The 24,595-nt window shown below is 39.6% G+C and overlaps 1 protein-coding gene across 1 annotated transcript in view; it reads right to left on the reverse strand.

Annotated features, from left to right (window-relative positions):
• MYH7B (myosin heavy chain 7B) overlaps positions 1-24,595 on the reverse strand; it is a 48,486-nt gene that overhangs the window by 3,506 nt on the left and 20,385 nt on the right. The window contains exons 17-42 of the mRNA XM_073559420.1: positions 24,303-24,435; positions 23,774-23,850; positions 22,159-22,246; positions 21,020-21,137; positions 20,087-20,210; positions 18,893-19,029; positions 18,503-18,758; positions 17,776-18,018; positions 17,521-17,697; positions 17,279-17,424; positions 14,471-14,561; positions 13,921-14,310; positions 13,686-13,812; positions 13,147-13,265; positions 12,850-13,046; positions 12,420-12,769; positions 11,921-12,045; positions 11,697-11,812; positions 7,896-8,088; positions 7,561-7,764; positions 6,120-6,245; positions 5,751-5,921; positions 4,465-4,569; positions 4,151-4,246; positions 3,881-4,018; positions 3,559-3,640 (exon numbers count right to left, since the gene is read on the reverse strand). Coding sequence (XP_073415521.1) covers positions 3,605-3,640; positions 3,881-4,018; positions 4,151-4,246; positions 4,465-4,569; positions 5,751-5,921; positions 6,120-6,245; positions 7,561-7,764; positions 7,896-8,088; positions 11,697-11,812; positions 11,921-12,045; positions 12,420-12,769; positions 12,850-13,046; positions 13,147-13,265; positions 13,686-13,812; positions 13,921-14,310; positions 14,471-14,561; positions 17,279-17,424; positions 17,521-17,697; positions 17,776-18,018; positions 18,503-18,758; positions 18,893-19,029; positions 20,087-20,210; positions 21,020-21,137; positions 22,159-22,246; positions 23,774-23,850; positions 24,303-24,435 — 4,083 coding nt within the window. The 3' untranslated portion in view covers positions 3,559-3,604. The remainder of the gene's footprint in view (positions 1-3,558; positions 3,641-3,880; positions 4,019-4,150; positions 4,247-4,464; positions 4,570-5,750; positions 5,922-6,119; positions 6,246-7,560; positions 7,765-7,895; positions 8,089-11,696; positions 11,813-11,920; positions 12,046-12,419; positions 12,770-12,849; positions 13,047-13,146; positions 13,266-13,685; positions 13,813-13,920; positions 14,311-14,470; positions 14,562-17,278; positions 17,425-17,520; positions 17,698-17,775; positions 18,019-18,502; positions 18,759-18,892; positions 19,030-20,086; positions 20,211-21,019; positions 21,138-22,158; positions 22,247-23,773; positions 23,851-24,302; positions 24,436-24,595) is intronic.

Genomic DNA, 24,595 nt, shown 5'->3' on the forward strand with positions numbered 1-24,595 from the left:
CGAGTCATTGGTGTATCGGACACCAATTGACTGTCCTACATACTTCAGATGAGACAGTTTCCATCCGAAACACATTAAAAAGTTCAGTGTCTACAGCCGGGCTCTTAGATAGATATAACACTATCTGTTACAGCCCGACGGACAGGGATGAATGCTTAAAAAGAGATTTTTAAATCAAGGCTACCACCCCACCTCCATTGACAGTCAGATTATTAGAGCCACAAGGATCCCTAGAAGTCATTTACTTTAATACGGAGAAAAAGAGAGAAATAATCATGTACCTCTTGCGGTGACCTACAACTCGCAGCTTGAGGTACTGAGAAAAACTGCTAAAAAACTTCACCACATTCTACACAAGGATGACTGGCTAAAGACAATATTCAAAAACTCTCCCTTGTTGCTACAGGCAGCCTCCAAATATAAGAAAAATTATGATCCGAAGTTCAGTGCCCTCGGATACACCAGAGGAACTTATCCTTGCAATGGGAAGAGCTGCAAAACCTGCACTCATGTAGAGACCAAAGTCAGGATACCGATTCCCGTGACATACACAAGATTCCTTTTCCAATATGGTGTATTTAATTCTGTGCACTGTATCTCCTATTGGGAGTGTCTATGTAGAAGAAACAGGACAGAAACACCAGGCCTCTGATCTTACTTGGATATTGGGAATATAAAACTTTCACTAATCGGATTAAAGGGAATCTGTCACCTATTTTTTCGACTATAAGCTGCAGCCACAGCCATCGGGGCTTATCTACAGCATTCTATAATGCTGTAGATAAGCCCCCAATGTAACCTGAAAGAGAAGAAAAACGAGTTATATTATACTCACCCAGGGGTGGGGAGGTCCAGGTCTGATGGGTGTCGCGGTCTCGTCCGGCACCTCCCATCTTCTAGCGATGATGACGTCCTATTCTTTGCTTCCTGTTGCGACGCACTGCTCTGCCCTGTTGAGGGCATAGCAGAATACTGCAGTGTGCAGGTGCCGGGAAAGGTCAGAGGTCCGGTGCCTGCGCACTGCAGTATTCTGCTCTGCCCTCAACAGGGCAGTGCGCCGGAGCCGTGATGGGAAGCAAAGAAGAAGTCATCGCTAGAAGATGGGAGGCGCCGGACCAGACCACGACACCCATCAGACCTGGACCGCCCCACCCCTGGGTGAGTATAATATAACTCGTTGTTTTCTTCTTTCATGTTACATCGGGGGCTTATTTACAGCATTACAGAATGCTGTAGATAAGCCCCTGATGGCGGTGGCCACAGCTTATATTCGAAAAAATAGGTGACAGATTCCCTTTAAGGATTTATTCTATGAGCGGTTTATTTAAATGTCCATTTATTATGCCTTGCCTCTGTTTTTTTTGTGCATATATTTGTGTTTCTTCAAAAGCCATGCCCGGGGAAGAGACTATAAGAAGTCTTGAAAGCTTGCTCTGTAACTATTTCAATTTATAAGTCAAATAATACATGGTATCAACATAGATTAGACAGTCTAAAGGTGTGCCATATTTATCATTCAGCATGAGCCACTTTGATAAAGATGAGACATTTTAGGACTGTATAGTATTAAGTTTGCACAGTCTAAATTTTTTTTTTTTTTTAATCAATCAGCCCCAGTATGTCAGTTTTGCCCAGAGTGATCAGTTAAGGTTTAACCAAAACTTTTGGCCCAATTCATTGACTGGTATTTTGCTTGCCAGTCTTATGAAGGGGAGCACTGGAGTAAGATGCGTCTAATTCAATAAGAGGCATTCACCTCTTTGAACTATCATGTGCCTCTTCCAGATATGTATGCCAGCCAGTGACTGCTCTACATTTCTGTCGTATGTTATGATGAATTTCTTGGTCATACCCCATCCAATTTACAAGAAGCTGTTGGAGCTAGGCAGGGCTGGCATAAAAACATCCAAAGCCCCAAAATTTTAAGACATTTCAAGCAGTACATTATTGCGCCGCATTTCTGGTGAAATCTGCTTGATGAATTGGCGCCTTAGTCTTTATCAATTTGATTACTTTTATGGTCGGTGCAGCTTTGCACAGCACTAGATCCTGGATTCACTGTTTTCCTATTGGGGCATATGCACACAGCAACATCTTCATTAGGATTCCACCAGGAATCCACCTAAAAATAGCTTTTAATTTTCAGTTTTTTATTTTCTTTAACTATAATCTACTGGCCTATAGAAATGTACAGTGACTTGCAAAGGTATTCACCCCCATTTGGCTTTTTACCTATTTTGTTAGATTACAAATACATTTACACACAGGTTGTAATCAGATTTGTGTGTGATGCATCAGTGCTAAATAGTCTAAGTTGGTGAAGTGAGAAAAGGATAGGCATAAACTGAATTTATGGGATCAAATAACTAAAAATTAGCATATGCATTCAACCCTTTTGCTATGAAGTTCCTAAAAAATTCTGGTGCAAGTAATTACCTTAAGTCCCATGCTTGGGGAAAGGAAGTCCACATGTGTGCAATCTAAGTGTCACATGGTCTGTCAGTATATACATACATTTTCAGAAAGGTCGCATGGTAATAAGCAAGAGGCACCACTAAGCAAACAACACCATGAACTCCAGGGAGATCGCCAAACAAATCAGGGACTGAGTTGTTAAGTACAAGTCAGGGTTGGGTCATATAAAAAAAATGACTCAATCTCTAGTGATCCCCCCTGGAGCACCATCAAATGGAAAGAACATTGGTACTACAACAAACCTGTCAAGAGATGGCCGTCCACGGAAACTCTCTGCCTGGGCAAGGAGGGCATTAATCAGAGAGGCAGCACTGAGGCCAAAGGTTACCAAGAAAGAGCTGCAGCGTTCCTAATCAGAGACCACAATAAGCCGTATACTCCATAGAGGTGGCCTTTATGGAAGAGTGGGCAGGGAAAATAATCCCAGTCGAGAGGAAGATGGATGGTGCAAAACGCAGGGGTATTCTTGAGCAAAACCCGTTTGTCAGCAATTTGAGACTGGGATGGAGGTTCACCTTCCAACAACATGATGATCCAAAGCTTGCTGCTAAAGCAACACTCGAGTGGATTATGGGAAAACCTGTAAATGTTTAGGAGTGACCTAATCAGAGCTCAGACCTTGATCCAAATGAGAATCTGTGGTCAGACTTGAAGATGGCTGTCCACCAGAGGAAACCATCTAACTTGAATGAGCTGGAGCAGTTTTGCCTTTAGGAATGGACAAAAATCTCAGTGGCAAGAGGTGGAAAGCTCAGAGACTTAACCAAGGTGATTTTCAGCTGAAATGGCTGAAAAAGGAGGCTCTACAAAGTACTCACTTTAGGGGGGTGAATAGTTATGCACACTGAAGTTTTCAGTTATTTTCTCCTATTTGTGTCACGAAAAGAAAACTAGATATTCACAGCTGTAAACATGTTCTTTACATGAACTGATGCAAACCCTCTAAAAAAAAAACAAAACTACAATTACAGGTTGTGAGGTAGCAAAACACAAATAATGCCAAGGGGTGAATACTTTTGCAAGCCACTGTATATCTCTGAATAAAAATATGATTTCGCTTTTTATGCAGGGAAAATTTTATACCTAACATGCAGCCTGTGGCTCACTGTTAGTGTTTCTGCCTTCCATACTAGAGGTCTTGGGTTTGACTCCCGGTAAAGACCAGCTACAAGAAAAAGCTTAGAATTAATTAAATGTATAAAGATATCAACTGAGCAAAGACTTGGGTCCCTAATCAAGTTAACAGCAAGGCCCAAAAGCCCTACAGTAGCAACAAAGGTGTAGTTATTTTCATTCTAGTTCAAACCTCAAACATCAAATGCAATTTCTGGAAGTGCAGTAAGTATTAAAGAAGTGGGATGCACAATTATCTATGAGACAAACATGCACCAAAAAAATGGATTACCTTGGAGGAAGCGGCTTCTCTTGTTCGAGCACGCAGCTTGTTGACTTGTCCCTCGGCTACATCTGCACGCTCTTCAGCATCATCCAGTTCATGTTGGACCTTCCGGTACTTTTGTAGGTTGGAGTTGGCCTGGGTCTCCTGTAGCAAGTCAAGAGAAGATTGTACCTTACTAAGAATGATGGGGACTGATAAATTATTACACAACTTGAATATACTAGTATTGTTCTGTGCCATTTGCTTTACATGTCTATACACATTATGGACACTTACAGCCTCCTCAGATTGTCGCTTATAGCTTTTGACTTTCATTTGCAGTTTATCTATCAGGTCCTGCATTCTGGCCAGGTTTTTCCGATCCTCTTCGGTCTGTTAGAAATGACATACAATGTCACTGAAGAAATATATGTGTATTCTGCTATTGCCTTTATTATATTGTACATTGTATCTAGGCGCTTACAGTGCGGGACATTCTGATTTTTCATGCACTGAAGCAGTCTTGTTATTTCACATAAGCATAATATTTACGGTAAATAGATTATTATTTAGGACAACATTTTACAAATGCTGAAATGTGGAGGATTTACCTGGTAGGTGAGTTCTTTAATTCTCCTCTCGTATTTTCTTATTCCTTTTTGAGTTTCAGCATTCTTCTTTTGCTCAATCTCAAGTTCTCCTTCCAACTCTCTCACCTGTTGGCACCAGCATAAGAAAGACAGATTGTTACTTTATGTCCAGGTTACCTTCTATGAATGTGAGCTTTGCATATTGTAGAGAGAAGTAAAAAAAAAAAAAAAATTTGTAGGCGTAGAGTTACATGTAATGGAGTATTCAGGCTACAAGTGAGAATATTTATTTTACTCATTTATATAGCGCCATTAATAACACAGCACTTTACGGACATTATTGGCACTGTCCCCGATGGGGCTCGCAATCTAAATTCCCTATCAGTATGTCTTTGGAATGTGGGAGGAAACCCACGCAAACACGGTGAGAACATACAAACTCCTTGCAGATGTTGTCCTTGATGGGATTTGAACCCAGAACCCCAGCGCTGCAAGGCTGCAGTGCTAACCACTGAGCCACCGTGAATATGTACTGAATCAGACTGATCTTTAGATGGGTTCTGTGGAATTTAAGAATTGATGACCTATCCATAGAATACGGGATCTGTTGGGGTCTGACACCCTCACAGATTTGCTGAAATGTTCTCTGGCAGCAGCCACAAATAAGCGATGTTTAAGGCAGGGCACAGCAGCCCCGAATATTGCTTAGTGGCCGCTGCTGAATGCAGCAAATTCTCTCATTCAGCTAAGAGACTGTTTTTAATTAAAAACAAACTGCAAAAATTATTTCAACCCAACATTGTTGCCAATGTAAATTTGGATTTCCTAAAACAACAGGAAGTTAGAGTCTAAAATGACCCCAGAGGCCGGTGTGCACATTGCAAAATTTCTAACTTTTAATCGTAATTCAATTGTGATTTTGTAAAAAAAAAAAAAAAATTCCTAAAGTTGTTTTATTTAAAAAAAAAATAAATATTTAAAATAAAAAATTTTTTGATTTAAACAATGGGTACGGTAATTTTTTTGATGACATATTTCCTTTAAGGTCGGGTACACATGCAGCACATTTTTTTCTTTTCTGCAAATTATACTGTACAAGGTTTAGGAGGTGTGAAGGATTATTTTAATACACACCATACCCTTAAATTTTAGACTTGGTCCCTTTCGATGTAAAAAAAAATATATATAATTAAATAAAACATTTTTGGACTTGCTATACATAAAACTTACATGTCTGGCAGATGTTTCATGCAGACAGTTGCTATGTAAAAATTAAGTCACAAAATAGCCATTAACAAGACACTCACCTTTGCTTCAAGTTTTTGAACCTGTTTCTTCCCTCCTTTCAAAGCGATTTGTTCAGCTTCATCTAGGCGCATTTGAAGATCTTTGATGGTTTGCTCCATATTCTTCTTCATCCTCTCAAGGTGTGCACTGGTGTCTTGCTCTTTCTTCAGCTCTTCTGCCATCATAGCTGCCTGTGTGAGTGGCGTATAGGGAGTGAGAACATTCATGGTTACGTACATCCCCACTTGCTATCCCTTGCGGGGCCAAATGTCAAGAAAAACAGTGGTCCTAATCTTTAACAATCTGAGACATGACAGACTGGTCATTGCTTATCCAAAATATGTTTCCATAATATAAGATACTATTACTAAGAGTGGGATAATTCTTACATCAGTGATGGCTTTCTTGGCTTTCTCTTCAGCATTCCGACATTCCTGGACGGCTTCTTCAACTTCAGTGGTCAACTGTGAGATATCTGCATCCAACTTCTTCTTCTGATTTATTAGGCCAGTGTTCTAGTAGGAAATTACACTGTTAATTTCATATTTTTGTTTATATTTAACATAAAAACTTGGATTTATGACACAAGTTTTGTGGGTTTCTCCATGATCAATGATTGTGCTGTAAGCACAGAACCATTTGTGGCCTAGATCTGCCTTTATTCATTTAGATACTGTTTGGTCCATCATATTGCATCTTGTTTTATTAGAATCCGATTCTCTTCAGCCGGAACAAGAAGACCTTTTTGATAAGAAGCTGAAGATTTTGCATAATGGCTTTGCAGAACAGAGAAGTCTTGGTCAATTAAATTTGAGCCTTGGTTACTTTTTAATGACAACTTGTCTCATTCAGATAGCCTTAACTCTTCTATTTTTCTATCAATGTAGCTTTAGGAGTGTTTTTTTTCTCTTGTTTTTTTTTTTTAATTATAGTATATATACAGCTCTGGCAAAAATTAAGAGACCATTTCCAAATGTTCAATTTGTCTGATTTTTCTCCTTATAGGTATATTTTTGAGTAAAATGTAAATTGCTCTTTTATGCTATAAACTACTGACATGTATCCGAATTTCCAAGCAATAAATTTTGTATTTTTTTTTTCTAAAAATGAGAAATGGTCAAAATTAAATTAAAAAAAACAGTGCTTTCAGACCTAAAAAAAAAATGCAAAGAAAACAAGTTTATAATCATTTAGAAACAACAATACTAATGTTTTAACTCAGGAAGAGTTCAGAAATCAATATTTTGTGGAATAACCATGATTTTCAAAAACAACTTTCATGCGTCTTGGCATGCTTTCCACCAGTCTTTCACACTGCTTCTGGTGCAAAAATGTAAGCAATTCTTCTTTGATGACTTGTGACTATCCATCATCCTCTTGATTACATTCCAGAGGTTTTCAATGGGGTTCAGGTCTGGAGATTGGGCTGACCATGACAGGGATTTGATGAGGTGGTATATATATGAATGTCCCTCACCAAGCAGCACAAATTGTTGCAGCATTATCTTATAGAATAAAGGTAAAGGCAATACTAAATTTCTGCATTTTGCTGTGATTTAAAAAATATATTTTAAAAGTGATAATTTTTGTGATGGTTTTTGTCAACTGTTAAAACAGGATTTGAACATTACCGGGAAAAAGTATAATGAAAATACAATTGAAGAACTCTTCTGCGTTTTCAAACCACTTCTTGTCTTGGTTTACAAATACTGCCTTAGCAAAATGTAAAAATTAGTCACAAATTGGGTAAAAAGAACTCCTGTTGTAACAGTTATTTTCAGGTTTACAAATGTCGGCCGCACGTTACCTCCTCTCCATTGTTTAGCACACCTGTGAATGCAGAAGGTTGACCCTCTCGGTAGCCTCCAGTAACTCTTGCTCGGCCAGTTTCCTTCCCCTCTCAGCCTGCTCCAGTGCTGCCCGCAATTCCTCTACTTCAGCCAGCAGCAGATTATTACGTCTTTCAAGAGCTGCAGATTGTTCTTTTAAGTCATCGTTATGCCGTAGGGTGTCATCCAGCTCAATTTGCAGATCCTGGGAAGAAAAGCCAAATATTAGACATTTATTTATTGCATTGTTTTTCAGACTTCTGATATGAAAATAGCAGCATACAAGGCTGTAATCAAAAAGCAGTTTATGAATAAAGTAAATTATAATTGACTGACCTTTATCTGTGACTGCAAGTGTCGGACCATTTTCAGGGACTCTGCAGCCTGGCGATTGGCATGATTGAGCTGGATCTCCATTTCATTCAGATCCCCTTCCATTTTCTTTTTCAGTCTAATGGCCTCATTCCTGGCTTTAGCCTCTGCATCCAGACTTGCCTGCATGGATTCCATAGCACGCTGGTGATTACGTCTACATAAAACCAAGCAAATAGTATGTTAACGTGCATTTTAATGTTTTCTAAACTTGTAATTACGTAATAAAGAAAGTAAATTATGACTTTTAAGCAGAGATTGTCTAAAGTTAGAAAGCGGGGTATTCTTTTTTTTTTTCAAGAAACTGATGTTCCTTCCAATGTACTGTGCCATATATTTCAATTGTCCTACATTCAATTAAAGGGGCCGTCCACTACTAGGACAATCCCTTCTCACTTTGAATGTTTGCCCCCAATAAAATAAAAACACATACCTCCCATGCCAGCCCCATTCCAGTAGTATCAGCACTTGCATTTCCAGGGCTCAAAAGATGTTGTTACGTCACACGAGCCCTGCGCCCAATCAGCGCCGTTTTCAGACGTATAAGTAACCAAGAGGAAGTGAGTGGCCAGCCACAACATTTACTTCCTCTTGATTACTTATAATTGCAATGGAAGAGACAGTGACGCCAGTGTTGATTGGGCAACGGGCTCACATGAGCCCTGGGTTGGCGACTGCCAACTAATGGTAAAATCTATAAAGATATCTCTTAAGAAGGGATATGTCACTTTCATATTGTGGATTGAAGAATAGATTAATTATAACTTGTAAAAGGATCAAGAACTAGCACTTAATCTGCTTTATGACCTCCTGCTCTGAACAGGTAATTGAAGTGGGTTATCTGATGCAGAGCAGACCAGACAAGAAGTCTATACAACAGGCTGGGAAGGAGACAAAGCTATCACCTCAAGAGGAAACTGCTCTGGTCTTCAAAGGAATTATAGCAGACTTTGTGGTGACGGAATCCAGTTATGAATATTGTTTTGTGGGGTTTTTTTTTGTGAGTGGCATAGGTCTTAGTTGTAGGAGACATATTTTCGGTATCATGGCAAACGTAACACAGTTACTTACATCAGTGGGCGGCGGCTGTATCAGTTTCAAATTAATATCCGACAAATGGATAACGATATATATGCCATCTTTCCTATCTATGTAAAGCTAATATGATAGGAAATATTGTAGTAATATCTCCTGCCTGGGACCTCCAGGTGGGAGATATCCTGAAAATTAGGGATCCCATAATTTTTTGAGACTTGCAGCATTCTATTGACCAGCCCCAAATCTGAGGTCAACCAGGGGAGGTATAACGGAGTGACTTTTGTCTGATAAATACAAATTTAGAAATATAATCAATGTTAGTCCCAGAAACACAATTCACTATGGTACTGTACCATTTTCCTAAAAGGAACGCTTCCCTCCTCGAAGATCTGCACCATTTCAGTGATGCAGGTTTAGTACTTTTCTTTTGTTATCCCTTTATATTTTATGTAATTGTATATACTGTATTGTTTTGTCCCCATTTGTAATATCTTTCGTATATTTTTATAAACACTGCCTACTTTTCAGATTAAATATATAAAATTTAATAGCTTTGTTCCCCTTGCTTTATGAACCGCATCCCTAAAGCCATATGCTACCTGTAATGGATGTCCAACTGGTCTGTATAAATGATTGATGGTGGCAGCTAGTTTTCTTGTCTTCTTGCGTTATTGCGTAGCTTTGCGGTGCAGTACCCAAGTGTGTGTATGTGTGTATATATATATATATACACACACACAACTCAAAAAAATAAAGGGAACACTAAAATACCACATCCTACATATCTCTGAATGAAATATTCCAGTTGAAAATTTTTATTCATTGCATAGTGGAATGTGTTCAGAACAAAAAAAACATAATTATCAAAGTAAATCAAAATGAATATCCCCTGGAGGTCTGGTTTTGGAATGATACTCAAAATCAAATTGTAAAATCAAATTTCAGGCTGATCCAGTGGAAATGCTTCATGACAAGGAAAAGATGCTCAGTATTGTGTGTGGCCTCCACGTGCCTGTATGACCTCCCTACTGTACAACGCCTGGGCATGCTCCTGATGAGGCGGCAGATGGTCTCCTGAGGGATCTCCTACCAGACCTGGACTAAAGCATCGGCCAACTCCTGGACAGTCTGTGGTGCAACGTGACGTTGGTGGATGGAGCGAGACATGATGTCCCAAATGTGCTCAATCGGATTCAGGTCTGGGGAATGAGCGGGCCAGTCCATAGCTTCAATGCCTTCATCTTGCAGGAACTGCTGACACACTCCATCCACAAGAGGTCTGGCATTGTCCTGCATTAGGAGGAACCCAGGGCCCACCGCACCAGCATATGGTCTCAAAAGGGGTCTGAGGATCTCATCTCGGTACCTAATGGCAGTCAGGCAACCTCTGGCGAGCACATGGAGGGCTGTGCGACCCTCCAAAGAAATGCCACCCCACACCATTACTGACCCACTGCTAAACCGGTCATGCTAAAAGATGTTGCAGGCAGCAGATCGCTCTCCACGGCATCTCCAGACTGTCACGTCTGTCACATGTGCTCAGTGTGAACCTGCTTTCATCTGTGAAGAGCACAGGGCGCCAGTGGCGAATTTTCCATTCCTGGTGTTCTGTGGCAAATGCCAAGCGTCCTGCACGGTGTTATGCTGTGAGCACAACCCCCATCTGTGGACGTCGGGCACTCAGACTATCCTCATGGAGTTGGTTTCTAACTGTTTGTGCAGACACATGCACATTTGTGGCCTGCTGGAGGTAATTTTGCAGGGCTCTGACAGTGCTCCTCCTGTTCCTCCTTGCACAAAAGCAGAGGTAGCGGTCCTGATGCTGGGTTTTTGCCCTCCTACGGCCCCCTCCATGTCTCCTGGTGTACTGGCCTGTCTCCTGGTAGCGCCTCCAGCCTCTGGACATTTAAAAAAACTGACCGTCACATCCAAACATAAACTAGGTGTGAACAGTTTGTTTGGATGTGACGGTCAGTTTTTTTAAATTTGTATTCATTAGCCTTCTGACTTAGCACTCCGCCCCTTAGCCTCAGGTGTTTTTAATCACCGCAGGACCTTACCCCTCCACAGAGATATAGATTTCAGTCCAAGACAGGATTCACATTAGGTCCCCATACAGATGGAGACTTTAGTCTAAGAGAGTATTGGCAATAAGTTAGGTCCTGGAACCGAGAATCGCATTAACGTGGCTTCCAGGTACACATGAATTGGCCAATTTATGTGCTAAGCATTCTCAGTTTTTCATATTTCTAGTGCAGTAATGCAATTCAATTTTCATATTTCATATCTGCATGCTATAGCGCTATAATGTGCTGCCTTATTTGTTTGATTGCAGTGATTTATCCATCTTGAGATTGTACAGGAGTCTCTAGATGGTGCTTTGTAGGTGGAGCAGGTGGCCATTCAGGATGCGAGTGTGTGAGGTTTGATACACATACAGATCTGCTTCAGAAATGTCTATCAGCACAAAGTAAATTCATTGCGTAAATAAGAAACCACAAGAGTGCCTGAAGTGGAGCTAAAAACAAAACTAAATATAATGTGGGTTTGGGGACTCCTTTCAGGAAAAGATGGATTGTGTGTTTGTTTTTTTCTGTTTTCGTTAAATATTGTTGCTGTCCCCCATTACCAAAATTCAATAACATATTGTTTTCAATGGGTTAAATATAATAGTCTTAATTCCTAGTGAAGGCAGTGGTACAAGCCGCCAACAGTAGTGAGTCTCACCTGAGATTTTCAATTTCTTCATCTTTTTCTGCCAGTTTTCTATCCACATCAGCTTTAATCTGAGACAACTCAAGTTGAATGCGTAAAGTCTTACTCTCTTCATGTTCCAGAGCTCCCTATAGAGTTATATTATCAGGACCAAAAAAAAGCATATTCTAATACATATAATAACTAAAGTAATCGTGCCAACCAAGATTGAAGTTTATTTTTGCATTCACACTCACCTCAGCCTCTTCAAGAGCTGCTTGAATATCGCCTTTCTCACTTTCTAAAGCTTTCTTCACCTTTTCAAGTTCATGAATTGTTTTGCTACTGGAACTTATTTGATCGGTGAGATCAGCAATTTCCTCTGGAACGGAGAAAGAAATGATTATTACAAGAGTATAATATCAGTGATTATGGTAAATTATCAACAGCAAAACATTTTGGGCAAACTGCAAAGGGGCAGATCTGTTTAAAGCGGTCATCTTGTGCCCTGAAATGTCTTTTTTCCCCTTGTCTTTCCCTACTAAAGAAGGCATAGACGGGTTAGCTTAGGGCCGCTCTATGAGCCAGAGCACAGAGTTGGCATATATGGCAATACTACATTTCTAATGTTGTGGCCACTCTGAGAAAGATAAGTAGCTAGTAGAAACTTGTCTCAGTTGTGTGCCATTGGTTTCTTGGTTTTATCTGTGATATGATGACATCTTTAAACATGTACTCATCTTTTTGTTCACTTGCCTTGCAGATTTTTGTTCTCTCGTTTCATTGTCTCAAGATTGTCTAGAGATTCTTCATAGGCATTCTTCAGCTTGAACAGTTCAGTGCTTAGGCTGCGGGACTCCTTCTGTGATGCCTCCAGCTCAGCTTGGGTTTCCTCATATTTCTGCTTCCATTCTGTCAGGATTCGGTCAAAGTTTCTTTGCTTCTTGTCTAATGCTGCAGCAGCAGAGTTTGCTCGTTCCAAGTCAACAACTAAGTCTTCAATTTCAGTCTGGAGACGATGCTTTGTTTTCTCCAGTGATGAACACTTGGCATTTGCAGCTTCTATGGCTTCCTCAGCATCCTGAAGCCGTGCTGCCAGCTTCTTCCTGAAGTAGAGTCATTAAAATATTTATGGACATGAACTTTTGGATAAAGTTAATACAAATGAGTATGAATTACAACATACTTGGCATCTTCCAGCTCTTCTGTCCTCTGAATAGCATCAGTTTCATACTTGTTTCTCCACTGAGCGACCTCCGCATTTGCCTTTGATAGAGACCTTTGCAACTCTGCTTTGGCCTCCTGTTCCTCTTCATATTGCTCACGCATAAGATCACAGTCATGTCGGGATGCTTGCAGCGCATGTGCTAATGCATTTTTTGACTGAAAAGGGAAGCAAGCTTTTATTATAGAAATGTTGTTATGAAAACTAACAATATATGTTTCATTAGTATGGACCAGTAAAGTCCACATTTCATCTTACCTTTGTCTCCTCTTCCAGTTGCCTTTTCAGCTCTTCAATGCTCTGGGTGAAGGAAGCCTTGCCTCTACTCAGCTGGTTGACAAGAGACTCCTTTTCCTCCAGAAGACGAGTTAATTCTCCTAACAAGCCAGATGGACAGAAGAACTGTTAGCTTTCAGATACCGTATGTACCGTGTGAAATGAAATATTTTTTTACGTTCTCATAAGATCATGATGCTTGTCTAGAAATAAAACAAAAAAGCAGGGTTCATTTTTTTCAAGAAATACCAAGTTCAACTCTGTAGTCAAATCTCGACAATTCTGTTAAAATATGTGTTTTTTTTATATTATATTTTATTCTATTTTTTCAATATTTTTGGAATATTTTACTTGTCAATCATAAGTCAATACTAATTTTTCTTCATTACAAACAAAATAACACCTGTGAAAAGTAATACTTTTAAATGTATCATCCCATATGTATTATACATGTATAGATACTATAATGTACAATAATTTGCTAAACTATAATACAATGGATTTACTAATTATTTTCCTACCATTCTCTGTCTGTAGCCTCGCTCTGTGCAAGGACATATCGGCTAATTGTCGTTGAAGTTCATCTACTTTGGATTTTGCTTCACTTAGTTGGTCCTCAAACGTCCGGCACAACTTTTCTGCATTCCCCTATAATTCAAAACAATGTTCTAAAATGTGTAAACGTCATCATCAAATTTGGAAAATCGTTTCTAAAGTTTTACGTCTGATCGGCATAAACCCCAAAAGATGGCTAACCTTGTTTTTCATAAGTTGTTCAATGTTGGAAGACAAGTCATCTAGTTCCATCTTCATCTCACTTTTCTCCTTCTCCAATTTTTGCTTAACTCTTTGCAGGCTGTCAATCTGTTCCCCAAGTTCAGCCACAGTATCTGCATGCTTCTTCCGCAGGCCAGCAGCAGTGGCTTCATGGTGAAGCGTAGCTTCTTCCAGATCCCTGCGTAACTTTAAAAATTCAGCTTCCCTCTTCTTGTTCATCTCAATTTGAACAGATGTGGCTCCACCAGCTTCTTCAAGACGCTCACTTAATTCCTCGAGCTCCTTGGCTACCTCAGATCGTTGTTTCTCTACCTTCGCTCTGGTAGCTCTCTCTGCTTCCAATTCTTCTTCAAGTTCTTCAATTCGTGCCTTTAAAAAAAAAAATTGATGTGATTGCATGCATCTAATAAGAGAATGACATCACATGCGCCCGCACTTTCTGTTGATATGGCCCTGAAGCAAAATCTCTGTATACGTGGTGATAGCGCACCTTCTACAATAGATAAAGTAAGAAAAGTAAAAAAAATACCTGAAGCTCTTTGATTTTCTTCTGTAATTGAGCACACATCATTTGTTCATCTTCAATCCTGGAATTTAGCTGACTTATCTCAAAATCTTTCCTATGGAACAAGACCAGTAAGTCATCTACAGATTTACTACCAGCAAAGCCTCAAAGTATTCAATGCATCAATTAATTAACGAAAGCAAGACACATTTTAGATTGATATGCCAGTGCATTACAGTGGATTGTATGGGAAGAGCAGTGATGGTATAGTTCATTGAAGGTTTGACCAGGACTTTTACATTTATGACACAGCCATATGATAGATCATTAATATCTGATCGGTAGGGGTGTGACACTCTGCACCCCCGCTGATCAGCTGTCCCCATGCCAGTATTGGCTGGAAGTGCTCAGAAGTGCTAATGATTCACTTAACATTATGGCTGGTCCATACCATCAGGGCAACTGTTACCACCCACCTTTCGTGTCTCCCCTTTTTCCTCATAGACTGTAAGCTTGCGAGCAGGGCACTCATTCCTCTTGGTATCTGTTATAATCTATGTGATTATTGCTATGCTGTAATGTCTATCGTCTGTACAAGTCCCCTCTGAAATGTAAAGTGCTGCGGAATATGTTGGCGCTATAGAAATAAAATGTAGTATTATTATTATTATTAAAAGGGGATAGATCTGTAGCACCCAGCAGCAGCTACTATACAGTGGGTAGGGAAAGTATTCAGACCCCTTTAAATTTTTCACTCTTTGTTTCATTACAGTCATTTGGTAACTTCAAAAAAGTTGATTTTTTTTTTCTCATGAAGACTCTGCACCCCATCTTGACTGAAAAAAAACCAGAAATGCAGAAAATTTTGCAAATGTATTAAAGAAAAACTGAAATATCACATGGTCATAAGTATTCAGACCCCTTGCTCAGACACTCATATTTAAGTCACATGCTGTCCATTTCCTTGTGATCCTCCTTGAGATGGTTCTTCTTCATTGGAGTCCAGCTGTGTTTAATTAAACTGATAGGACTTGATTTGTAAAGGCACACACCTGTTTATATAAGACCTCACAGCTCACAGTGCATGTCAGACCAAATGAGAATCATGAGGGCAAAGGAATTGGCCAAGGAGCTCAAAGACAGAATTATGGCAAGGCACAGATGTGGACAAGGTTACAAAAGAATTTCTGCAGTACTCAAGCTTCCTAAGAGCACAGTGGCCTCCATAATCCTTAAATGGAAGAAGTTTGGGACCACCAGAAGTCTTCCTAGACCTGGCCGTCCAGCCAAACTGAGCAATCGTGGGAGAGGAGCCTTGGTGAGAGAGGTAAAGAAGAACCCCAATATCACTGTGGCTGAGCTCCACAGATGCAGTAGGGAGATGGGAGAAAGTTCCACAAAGTCAACTATCACTGCAGCCCTCCACCAGTTGGGCCATTATGGCAGAGTGGCCCAACGGAAGCCTTTCCTCAGTTCCAGACATATGAAAGCCCACATAGTGTTTGCTAAAAAACACATGAAGGACTCCCAGACTATGAGAAATAAGATTCTCTGGTCTGATTAGACAAAGATAGAACTTTTTGGTGATAATTCTAAGCCGTATGTGTGGAGAAAACAAGGCACTGCTCATCATCTGCCTAATACAATCCCAACAGTGAAACATGGTGGTGGAAGCATTATGCTATGGGGATGTTTTTCAGCTGCAGGGACAGGTTGACTGGTTGCAATTGAAGGAAACATGAATGCGGCCAAGTACAGAGATATCCTGTATGAAAACCTCTACCAGAGTGCTCTGGACCTCAGCCTTGGCTGAAGGTTCACCTTCCAACAAGACAATGTCCCTAAGCACACAGATAAAATAACAAAGGAGTGGCTTCTGAACAACTCTGTGACCATTCTTGACTGGCCCAGCCAGAGCCCTGCCCTAAACCCAATTGAGCATCTCTGGAGAGACCTGAAAATGGCTGTCCACCAGCATTCACCATCCAACCTGTCGGATCTGGAGAGGATCTGCAAGGAAGAATGGCAGAGGATCCCCAAATCCAGGTGTTAAAAACTTGCATCATTCCCAAGAAGACTTATGGCTGTACTAGCTCAAAAGGGTACTTCTACTCAATACCGAGCAAAGGGTCTGAATACTTATGACCATGTGATATTTCAGTTTTTCTTTTTTAATAAATTTGCAAAAATTTCTCTATTGTTTTTTTTTTTCAGTCAAGATGGGGTGCAGAGTGTACATTAATGAGAAAAAAATGAATGAACTTTTTTGAATTTACCGAATGGCTGCAATGAAACAAAGCGTGAAAATGGGCTGAATACTTTCCGTACCCACTGTACAATTGATAGAGCTGTGCTGTGCAGCTTTGCAACTGAGCACTTCTGGCTGGTACCTGGAACAGCTGATCAGTGATGGTACAAGGTGTCGCACCCCCACTGATCAGATATTGATGCTCTTTCTGAAGGATAGGCCATCAGTGTAAAAGTCTTGGACAACCCTTCAACTATCATGACTATGGCCTTTTACTGACCTTCTGTACATGAAATTCTAGTTGACAACACTTTTCAACAGCCCAGTAAATGTATATTGTGGCATACCACCAATAGGACCCATTGTAGGCTGTAGATAATTTAGGCATATGTGCTGGAAACAATTTAAAGTCTGGGGAGTGAACATGGTGTAAACATAGCCTTATTTTCACCATTTACAGTACATAAGAGTTAAAGTTTACTGGGTATTCCCAACAAATAAAATATTTAGTCAGGTAAACTGTATTTCTTGTTACAATGGTTATACCATCTGTGATGTCCCTGAACATTTAATGTACCGCTCACTTTTTCAGTTTCTCTTCCAGCTGTTGTTTATCATTCTCTAGATCCATTACGGACTCCTGAGTAAGTTTCAGATCTCCCTCCAGCTTTCGCTTGGCACGCTCTAGATCCATTCGTAGTTTTTTCTCTTGTTCCAAAGACCCTTCCAGCTACATATGGGTAAAAAAATGGATGTTTTATTATTACACATGACACTTCTGAGTAACATTGTTGTGTCACTTGACCTATTACTTAAAGCCACTTACATCATCCACTTGTTGTTCTAGCTTAGATTTGGCCTTGGTGAGTGTGTTGACTTTGTCTTCTTCTCCTTGCAAGTCATCTAGAGCTTGCTGATGAGCTTCCTGGAGAGCCTTCTTCTCTTTGGTTAGCTTAGCAATAATTTCATCCAGGGCCGCCATCTCCTCAACAAGGTTCTTCACCTGATGACATGTGAATAGAAACCAGTTACCCATTGAAGTTTTTTTATGTATGTCTTAAGAAGTTCATCACAATCTTGCCTTGTTTTCTGTTGCATGTTTTTCCTTCTCTACTTTGGCCAGTGTAATTTCTAGGTCATCAATGTCCTTTTTGAGCTCGGCACACTCATCCTCAAGCTTCCTCTTTTTGGAAGTCATATCTGAATTCATTTCCTCCTCATCCTCCAGTCTCTCATTTAACTCTTTCACTTTTGCCTCTAACTGAATCTTGGTTTTGATGAGGAGGTCACAACGCTCTTCTGCATCTGCTAGATTGTCTTGCTCCTGTAATAAAACAGAGACAATTTAACCCATAAATATATTCCTAACATTAAAATCACATATAGTTATTTGTCGAAATATGCAAATCATTGCATCATACTGACATGGACCACAAATATGAAAAAGAAAATGAGTGGACCAAAGTTAGGATGATTAAAGGGTTCTCTGGGCTAAACAAAAAACTCTACACTGCTTGTATCGCACTGCAGATTGCCTAATCATGACAGTATGTACTATGCACACCGTAATGATTTCCCTCGTTTGCCTACTCGAATGGTCGTCACATGACCGCAACTATGCCATTTGCATATGGACAGTCATGTGCCCACTAGCACAGTTTTTTTGCTTCTCTCAATGTTCAATTGAGAAACGCAGATGAGAACAAAGGGGAATCCTGACAGTGGGTATATTGCACACTGTCAGAATCTGGTAATCTATAGTGTGATAGAGGTACAGCAAAAATGTAGGTTTATCCCGGAAAACTTACTGCTTGGAGCTGAAGACCCAGGTCATTCTTCTCTTGGATCAGAGTAACCTGTCTCTCTTCCAACTCTTTCCTCTTGGCTTCAGATTTCTCCAAAGCTTCCTTCAACTTCAGGAATTCTTCCTTCATGTTGGCCATCTCTTTTTCAGTTTGAGCTGATTTCAGTAGAGGCTTAATCTTAAAGAATAACTTCATCCATGACCAGTGCTTAACGGCATTGAAGGCTCTTATGTTCCATTGGATTACTAGCAATGCATCCCTGCAGTAACATTATTTAAAACAATTAGAAACAAATATTTTCACGACTTTAAGCTACCATCAATGGAACTAGAGTATAAATCATTTTAACAGCTTGGTTACAAAACAACTTTCAGATCAAGACTTGACGTGTACCTTCTTGCAATGATTTTCTGGTACTCAATCCTCATGAGTCTACCCCGGCTTCTAGCCTGCAACATGGTGATAATCTTGGCCAAACGTTCATCTCGCATCTCTTCTAGTTGACCAAGCAAACCTGCCTTAAAGAAAACCTAAAGAAAAAAATGTGTCTCTCTGTAAGTTACTTATTTGTTAAGGATAGCAATGGTGCCCAATTTCTTGGTGAATGCACAGGATATAAAAAAATGAAATTATTATAGCACTTAATATAATTAAAAATGTGCAATATCATCACAAACTACAATAGAGAGATCTGGTTTAGCTCCAAGCTCATATACTTTGTAAGAAAATGTTTGTATTCTTATATCCTGAGCAAGAAAAACTGGTTAATAATTAAGTAAAATATCAGTTGTTTTATAGATTTTCAATATTACCTTATATTAAATATACTTACTGGAAAGGCAGCTAAGGCCGGTTTTACATTCGCGCTTTTGAGCGCAGCGACGGCCTGCGCACGGCCGCCGCTAAGCCCCGCCCCCTGCCCCGCCTCCACCAGTATCTCCGCCTCCGGGCGCATGACGTTGCATGCATCATGCGTCCCCTATCTTCATCACAGAGGGCGCAGGCCGTGCGCAGTCTGCGCAAGTCTGCGTTTGGCGGCGCATGCGTCCTTTTGACGGTGTGCCGAGGACAACCAAAATGCAACCGGTTGCATTTGACGCTGCTCGGCGCACCGTCAAAAGGACGCATGCGCCGCCAAACGCAGACTGTGCGCAGACTGCGCACGGCCTGCGCCCTTTGTGATGAAGATAGGGGACGCGTGACGCATGCAACGTCATGCGCCCGGAGGCGGAGATACTGGTGGAGGCGGGGCAGGGGGTGGGGCTTAGCTGCGGCCGTGCGCAGGCCGTCGCTGCGCTCAAAAGCGCGAATGTGAAACCGGCCTTACATAGCTAATGATTTATACAATTATTAAATCGACCAAAAGCTGAAGTATGACAACAATGAGGGCTATAATATGAAGCTTCGAGGTTATATTCCTGAGCCATACATTGAAATATTACAAAAAATTCAGACATTCTTATGTAATTTACTTTACTATTACCAGTCTAATCTATTACTAGATCATCAAATATGTTTGTATGAAGAGTTTAGTCATTAATCAGAGATGTATATATATCGCGAGTGTTACGTTGGGTTGCCTGGTACCTTAGTGTGCCCGAACTTGTACTGTGTGTGATCAATGTCCAGTGAACCCAAAAGTTTTTCTGTGGCTTTTCTGCTGTCAACAAATTTGTCATCCGGGATAGCATTAGGATTGAGGATCCGATACCTGTGGATTTGCAATGACAAATGTATTTTAAAAACTAATTTAATTATTTCTTGATAACCATCATTTTTTATATTAAGTTACTAGAGCTATAACGCCACATCTCAGGGTGGATGTGTCTATCTGTACAAAGTATAAATTCACTGTTATATTCATGATGCTGTATTTACAGTCCGGGTTAGTCGCAGTGTTTGGCCCAACCACAGGTCTCCTGACCTCAACTTCATAGACATATTGGTTCCAGTCAGTGTTTGGGCCAGACATTGTGACTGTAACCTGGACCATAAAATTTGGTCGCATTTGCAAACAAAATTAGAATAAAGTCATCCGAACCCGCTGACATCAGCTGTATCGGGTGACAGTTTAATGTGTATAGGGGCATCCTGACATGATGAGAGGAGAATTCACCCTGCTGAATTTCAGCAGCTGAACCTTAAGTTCTGTCTGGACATAAGCCGTTAGCATAGTAGTCTGGCAACTACTCTCTCATAGAGAACTCGGGAAGCTCAGCAGAGTGTTCCTGTGTATGTGGTAGTCAGAAGAGATATCTCTTGGTCGAACAATCGTTTGTCTGACAGCTAAGTAGTGTGTAGGTTATTTCTTCCACCACATTAGCTGCAAGTTTTTCCGATATGTTCACTCCTCGTTCAATTGATTAATACTAATATTATTGGAAGCTCTATCTGAGAGTATTTTTGTATGCCCTAATATGAGGCTGGTCCTCCCTCCACCCAAATACGGTTTCAGTGTTTTGTCTCAGCACCATGTTCATCCTATTTGCTGCTGACACTAAGATTAAATGACTTACTCACCTCTGCTTAAATTCAGCATATAGAAGTCTGTTTGGGTAGCCTTTTCGGCAAATTCTAATACCTTCCAAGACGCCATTGCACCGAAGTTGATGAAGGACCATAAATGGATCCATTGCACCTATAGGATAATTCAAATTTCTAAGGCACATTACAGACGCATGCGTATACCTATGTCCCTCTATATATAAGATTAATTTTAATTGATCTATTTGTATTATCAAGATAAAGCCTTGATCGTGTGATTTTTGAGCATTTTTATATCAACACCAAGAATAGATCTTGAACAGGATAAAGGTTTTTCATTTCAAGGCTTTTATGCCAGAATACTTGCACATAAAAATTGCAAATTTTGATGCAATAAACAGCTGTGCAAAGATGACTCCTAACAAGTTTGGTGCATCTTACACCAGTGAGCCTTTATTCAAGACTGGCATAGCTAATGCTATACTTAATCAGACTCTGAATGTACATAGGCTTACACATCTTCTTTTAAACATTTGTTTTTTTTATGTAACTTATAGCCTTTTGTTCAACAGCCTTTCATAAGTATGGTCACCTTCTGTGTAGGGTTGTGTAGGGTTGATCGAATATGTTCGGAATTGGCCACCGAATCTGAATTAGAGATATTCGTGCCAAATTTATGCTTGACGATCGGTTCCGAACATATTCGGTAATATCTATTCCCATTGACTCCAATGACATTCGGCTGTGTTCAGCGAATATGGTAAAAACAATGTTCGGCGCTGATCGTAATTGGAACAGAATTTTGAAAAATTGGCTCAACTCTAGTCCTAAGTTGCCTGATTTTCATATCTTTTGACAGATAATAGAAAACAGTATTTTTTTTCTGCAGCTCAGATTTTTAGTAGTTTTTGTAATAACTAGGTGCAATCCCTATGACATGCTGGTGTTTATAGAATTCACCAGAATTATATAAAAGGGTCGGGGTTTTTCCACATTCCAAATCATCCACACTAACATGAAAACAGGTACAGCCCATATATAAGAATGGGGCAGGCAAGAAAACTTTGATATAACTTGTTTAGAAAAATTAGCAGAAATTAGCATACGAACCGAATGTCACTTTTAACTTCTAGTAATTCACTAACCAATCTGTGTAAGTTTCGCAGTTTTCTTACCTGGGGTTTTAGTCTCATTAGGGATAATACATCTAACAAAGTGAGGCTGTGTTGATCGGAGATTAGTCATCAATTTATTCAGATTTTCCTAATTGAAAAGTTACAAAGCTCAATGAGAAGTAGAGCTATTTAATTACATTTATTTTTTTCATTTTCTATTTTACCATTTCCATATGCACACTCACACAAGAGTGATAATAAAGGAACAATTCACTTCCAACCTTAAAGATGTAATTAAAATAAAAATATATATATATATACTGTATACAACTTTTGAACTTTTAAAAAAGAAATGTCATTAATTTTAAAGGTGTTTTAAACAGGACTTAAGGGACACACCACTCTCCTGCCTCGAGGCTTCCTGCTTACCAGGAGGTGGAGTGCTCCTGATTGCCTCTGGTCCACACTGCCAATCAGTGTTGAACCACTGGCCTGAACTGTGTCCTTTCCGATGCTGCAACCAGATCTAGCTAGCTTCAGAGCAGCATTTACAAGCTTTTTTGAAAGTTTGTAACAATAAAATTACAAATCCCTCCATTGTTGAGAATGAAGAGGATTTTTATTAACAAGTGTATTGGAAAGTTGAATCGCAAAGAACAAAAAAAGGATTTTTCTGGAACTTCCACCCATAAAATTAATCTTTTTATTGAAAATGACTAATAACGTAGTGTACGCCAGAAGCACATAAGGTTTTAGCCTCATGATGGACCTTCCTGTTTTTAAATTAATTTCCAATAAAAAGATTAATTTTATGGATGGAAGTGCTGGAAAATCCTCTTTTTTTCTTTGGTTCTATAATAGCTGAGCTTCACCAGCAAGAATTGGCAATTATATTGCAAAGTTGCTTGTTTGCACAAGCACTTTGCAGTTTTAACCTTTTTTTTTCCATACTGGGACTAACACTTCAAGGCTTCCCATAGTGCATTCATTCCAGATTTTACATATCTTACCTTATTTTCCCGTTTGATTCTGTGTGCTCTGGAGTGGGAGGCAGCACAGACTTAAAGTGATGTTCAAGATATGGATTTAACTAAACATCACTGCAAGTCTTAACTTCCTCACTCTCATAATGACCATTTTCCTAATGTGATCATCACAAATCTAAATGTAGTTTTAATTTTTACATAGAAGTAGAGGAAAGATATAAATCTTTGTACCATGTTAAGCCAGTAGACAGAAAAATATTACAATTTGAGAGTCCTCATTGGTTGATACCTAACTGAAAAGATGGTAACAAATCACAATCTTTCTAGACTAGTTATCGTAGGCCTCTTCATCAGGCATAGAATGTTCTATGCCTGATGAAGAGACCTGAGTATTCTCAAAAGATTCCAATTTGTTGCCATCTTTTCAGTTAGGTATCAACCAATGAGGACTCTCAAATTGTAATATTTTTCTGCATAGAAATATGCATGTGTGCCATGTTAAATCTCTCAATAGACACATATCACTGTAGATTGAATATGACAAAGTTGGTTGTTTTAGGCTACTATGTGTATCAATATCTGGTAAATGGGTCCATTAAAGTAAAAAGGACAATACATTATATTTCATTTTTATAGTATACAATGTTAGTGAACATTGCGACAGATGACCATTATACAGCAGAAATTACCTTGTGAAGTTGGGATACTGTCTGGAATGAAGCGGCTTTCTTGCGTTTTTCTTTTACGCCTGCCTTTTGAGGTTCATCTGTGAAATCAATATATGTCTGTGATCTCTATATACGGTATGTATAGCGACAATAATTGGCAAGCCTCATTCCAAATGTAAATAAGACCTGCTTATGGAGCATTGGAGAAAGATCTCTTAACATAGTTAACTTAAATTCACATAATAATAAAAAGACTATTTTGTTAAACCCAATGGTTATATTCACACATGGAAGACTTGTACATATTACTGCGACTGTTTTATAAATCGGAATGAGGTTTGTATAAAGTCATGGAAATGCTGCAGAAACAATCCTATTCAAATATATGAAATATCACCAATAACCCACTACAGTATGAACATATACCAATTCAATTACTCTGCACTTGAACCAGGGAGCTTCATTTTAGTCAGCACAAGATGTTAATAATTCTATCCATGTATCCATCCATTCATCCATCCAGTCTCCCCCTTATGTATTGGACTTTTACCTGCATAGGAGCTGACATATTTTTCGTACAGACTGGCCAGCAGTTTGTTGGAGGATTTCTGAAATACCCCTACTACAGTTTCGTTCAGAGGGTCCTTATTTTTGTCCAACCATCCCATAATGTTGTATGGTACCTGTCCAAGCAACAACTTATCGTCAGTTCGCAAATATTACTGTATAATGAGTATTCCTAAGTAATTTGAAAGCACATAGTATTGAAAAGGACCAGGAATATCTCAGCAATCTACACTGAAACAATACGACTCATCAAAAAAAGTTTTGTTGGAATACACT

The sequence above is a fragment of the Dendrobates tinctorius genome, unplaced genomic scaffold (genome assembly GCF_039654945.1).
Source record: "Dendrobates tinctorius isolate UK_male_01 unplaced genomic scaffold, ASM3965494v1 ptg000270l, whole genome shotgun sequence".
Classification (NCBI taxonomy): domain Eukaryota; kingdom Metazoa; phylum Chordata; class Amphibia; order Anura; family Dendrobatidae; genus Dendrobates; species Dendrobates tinctorius.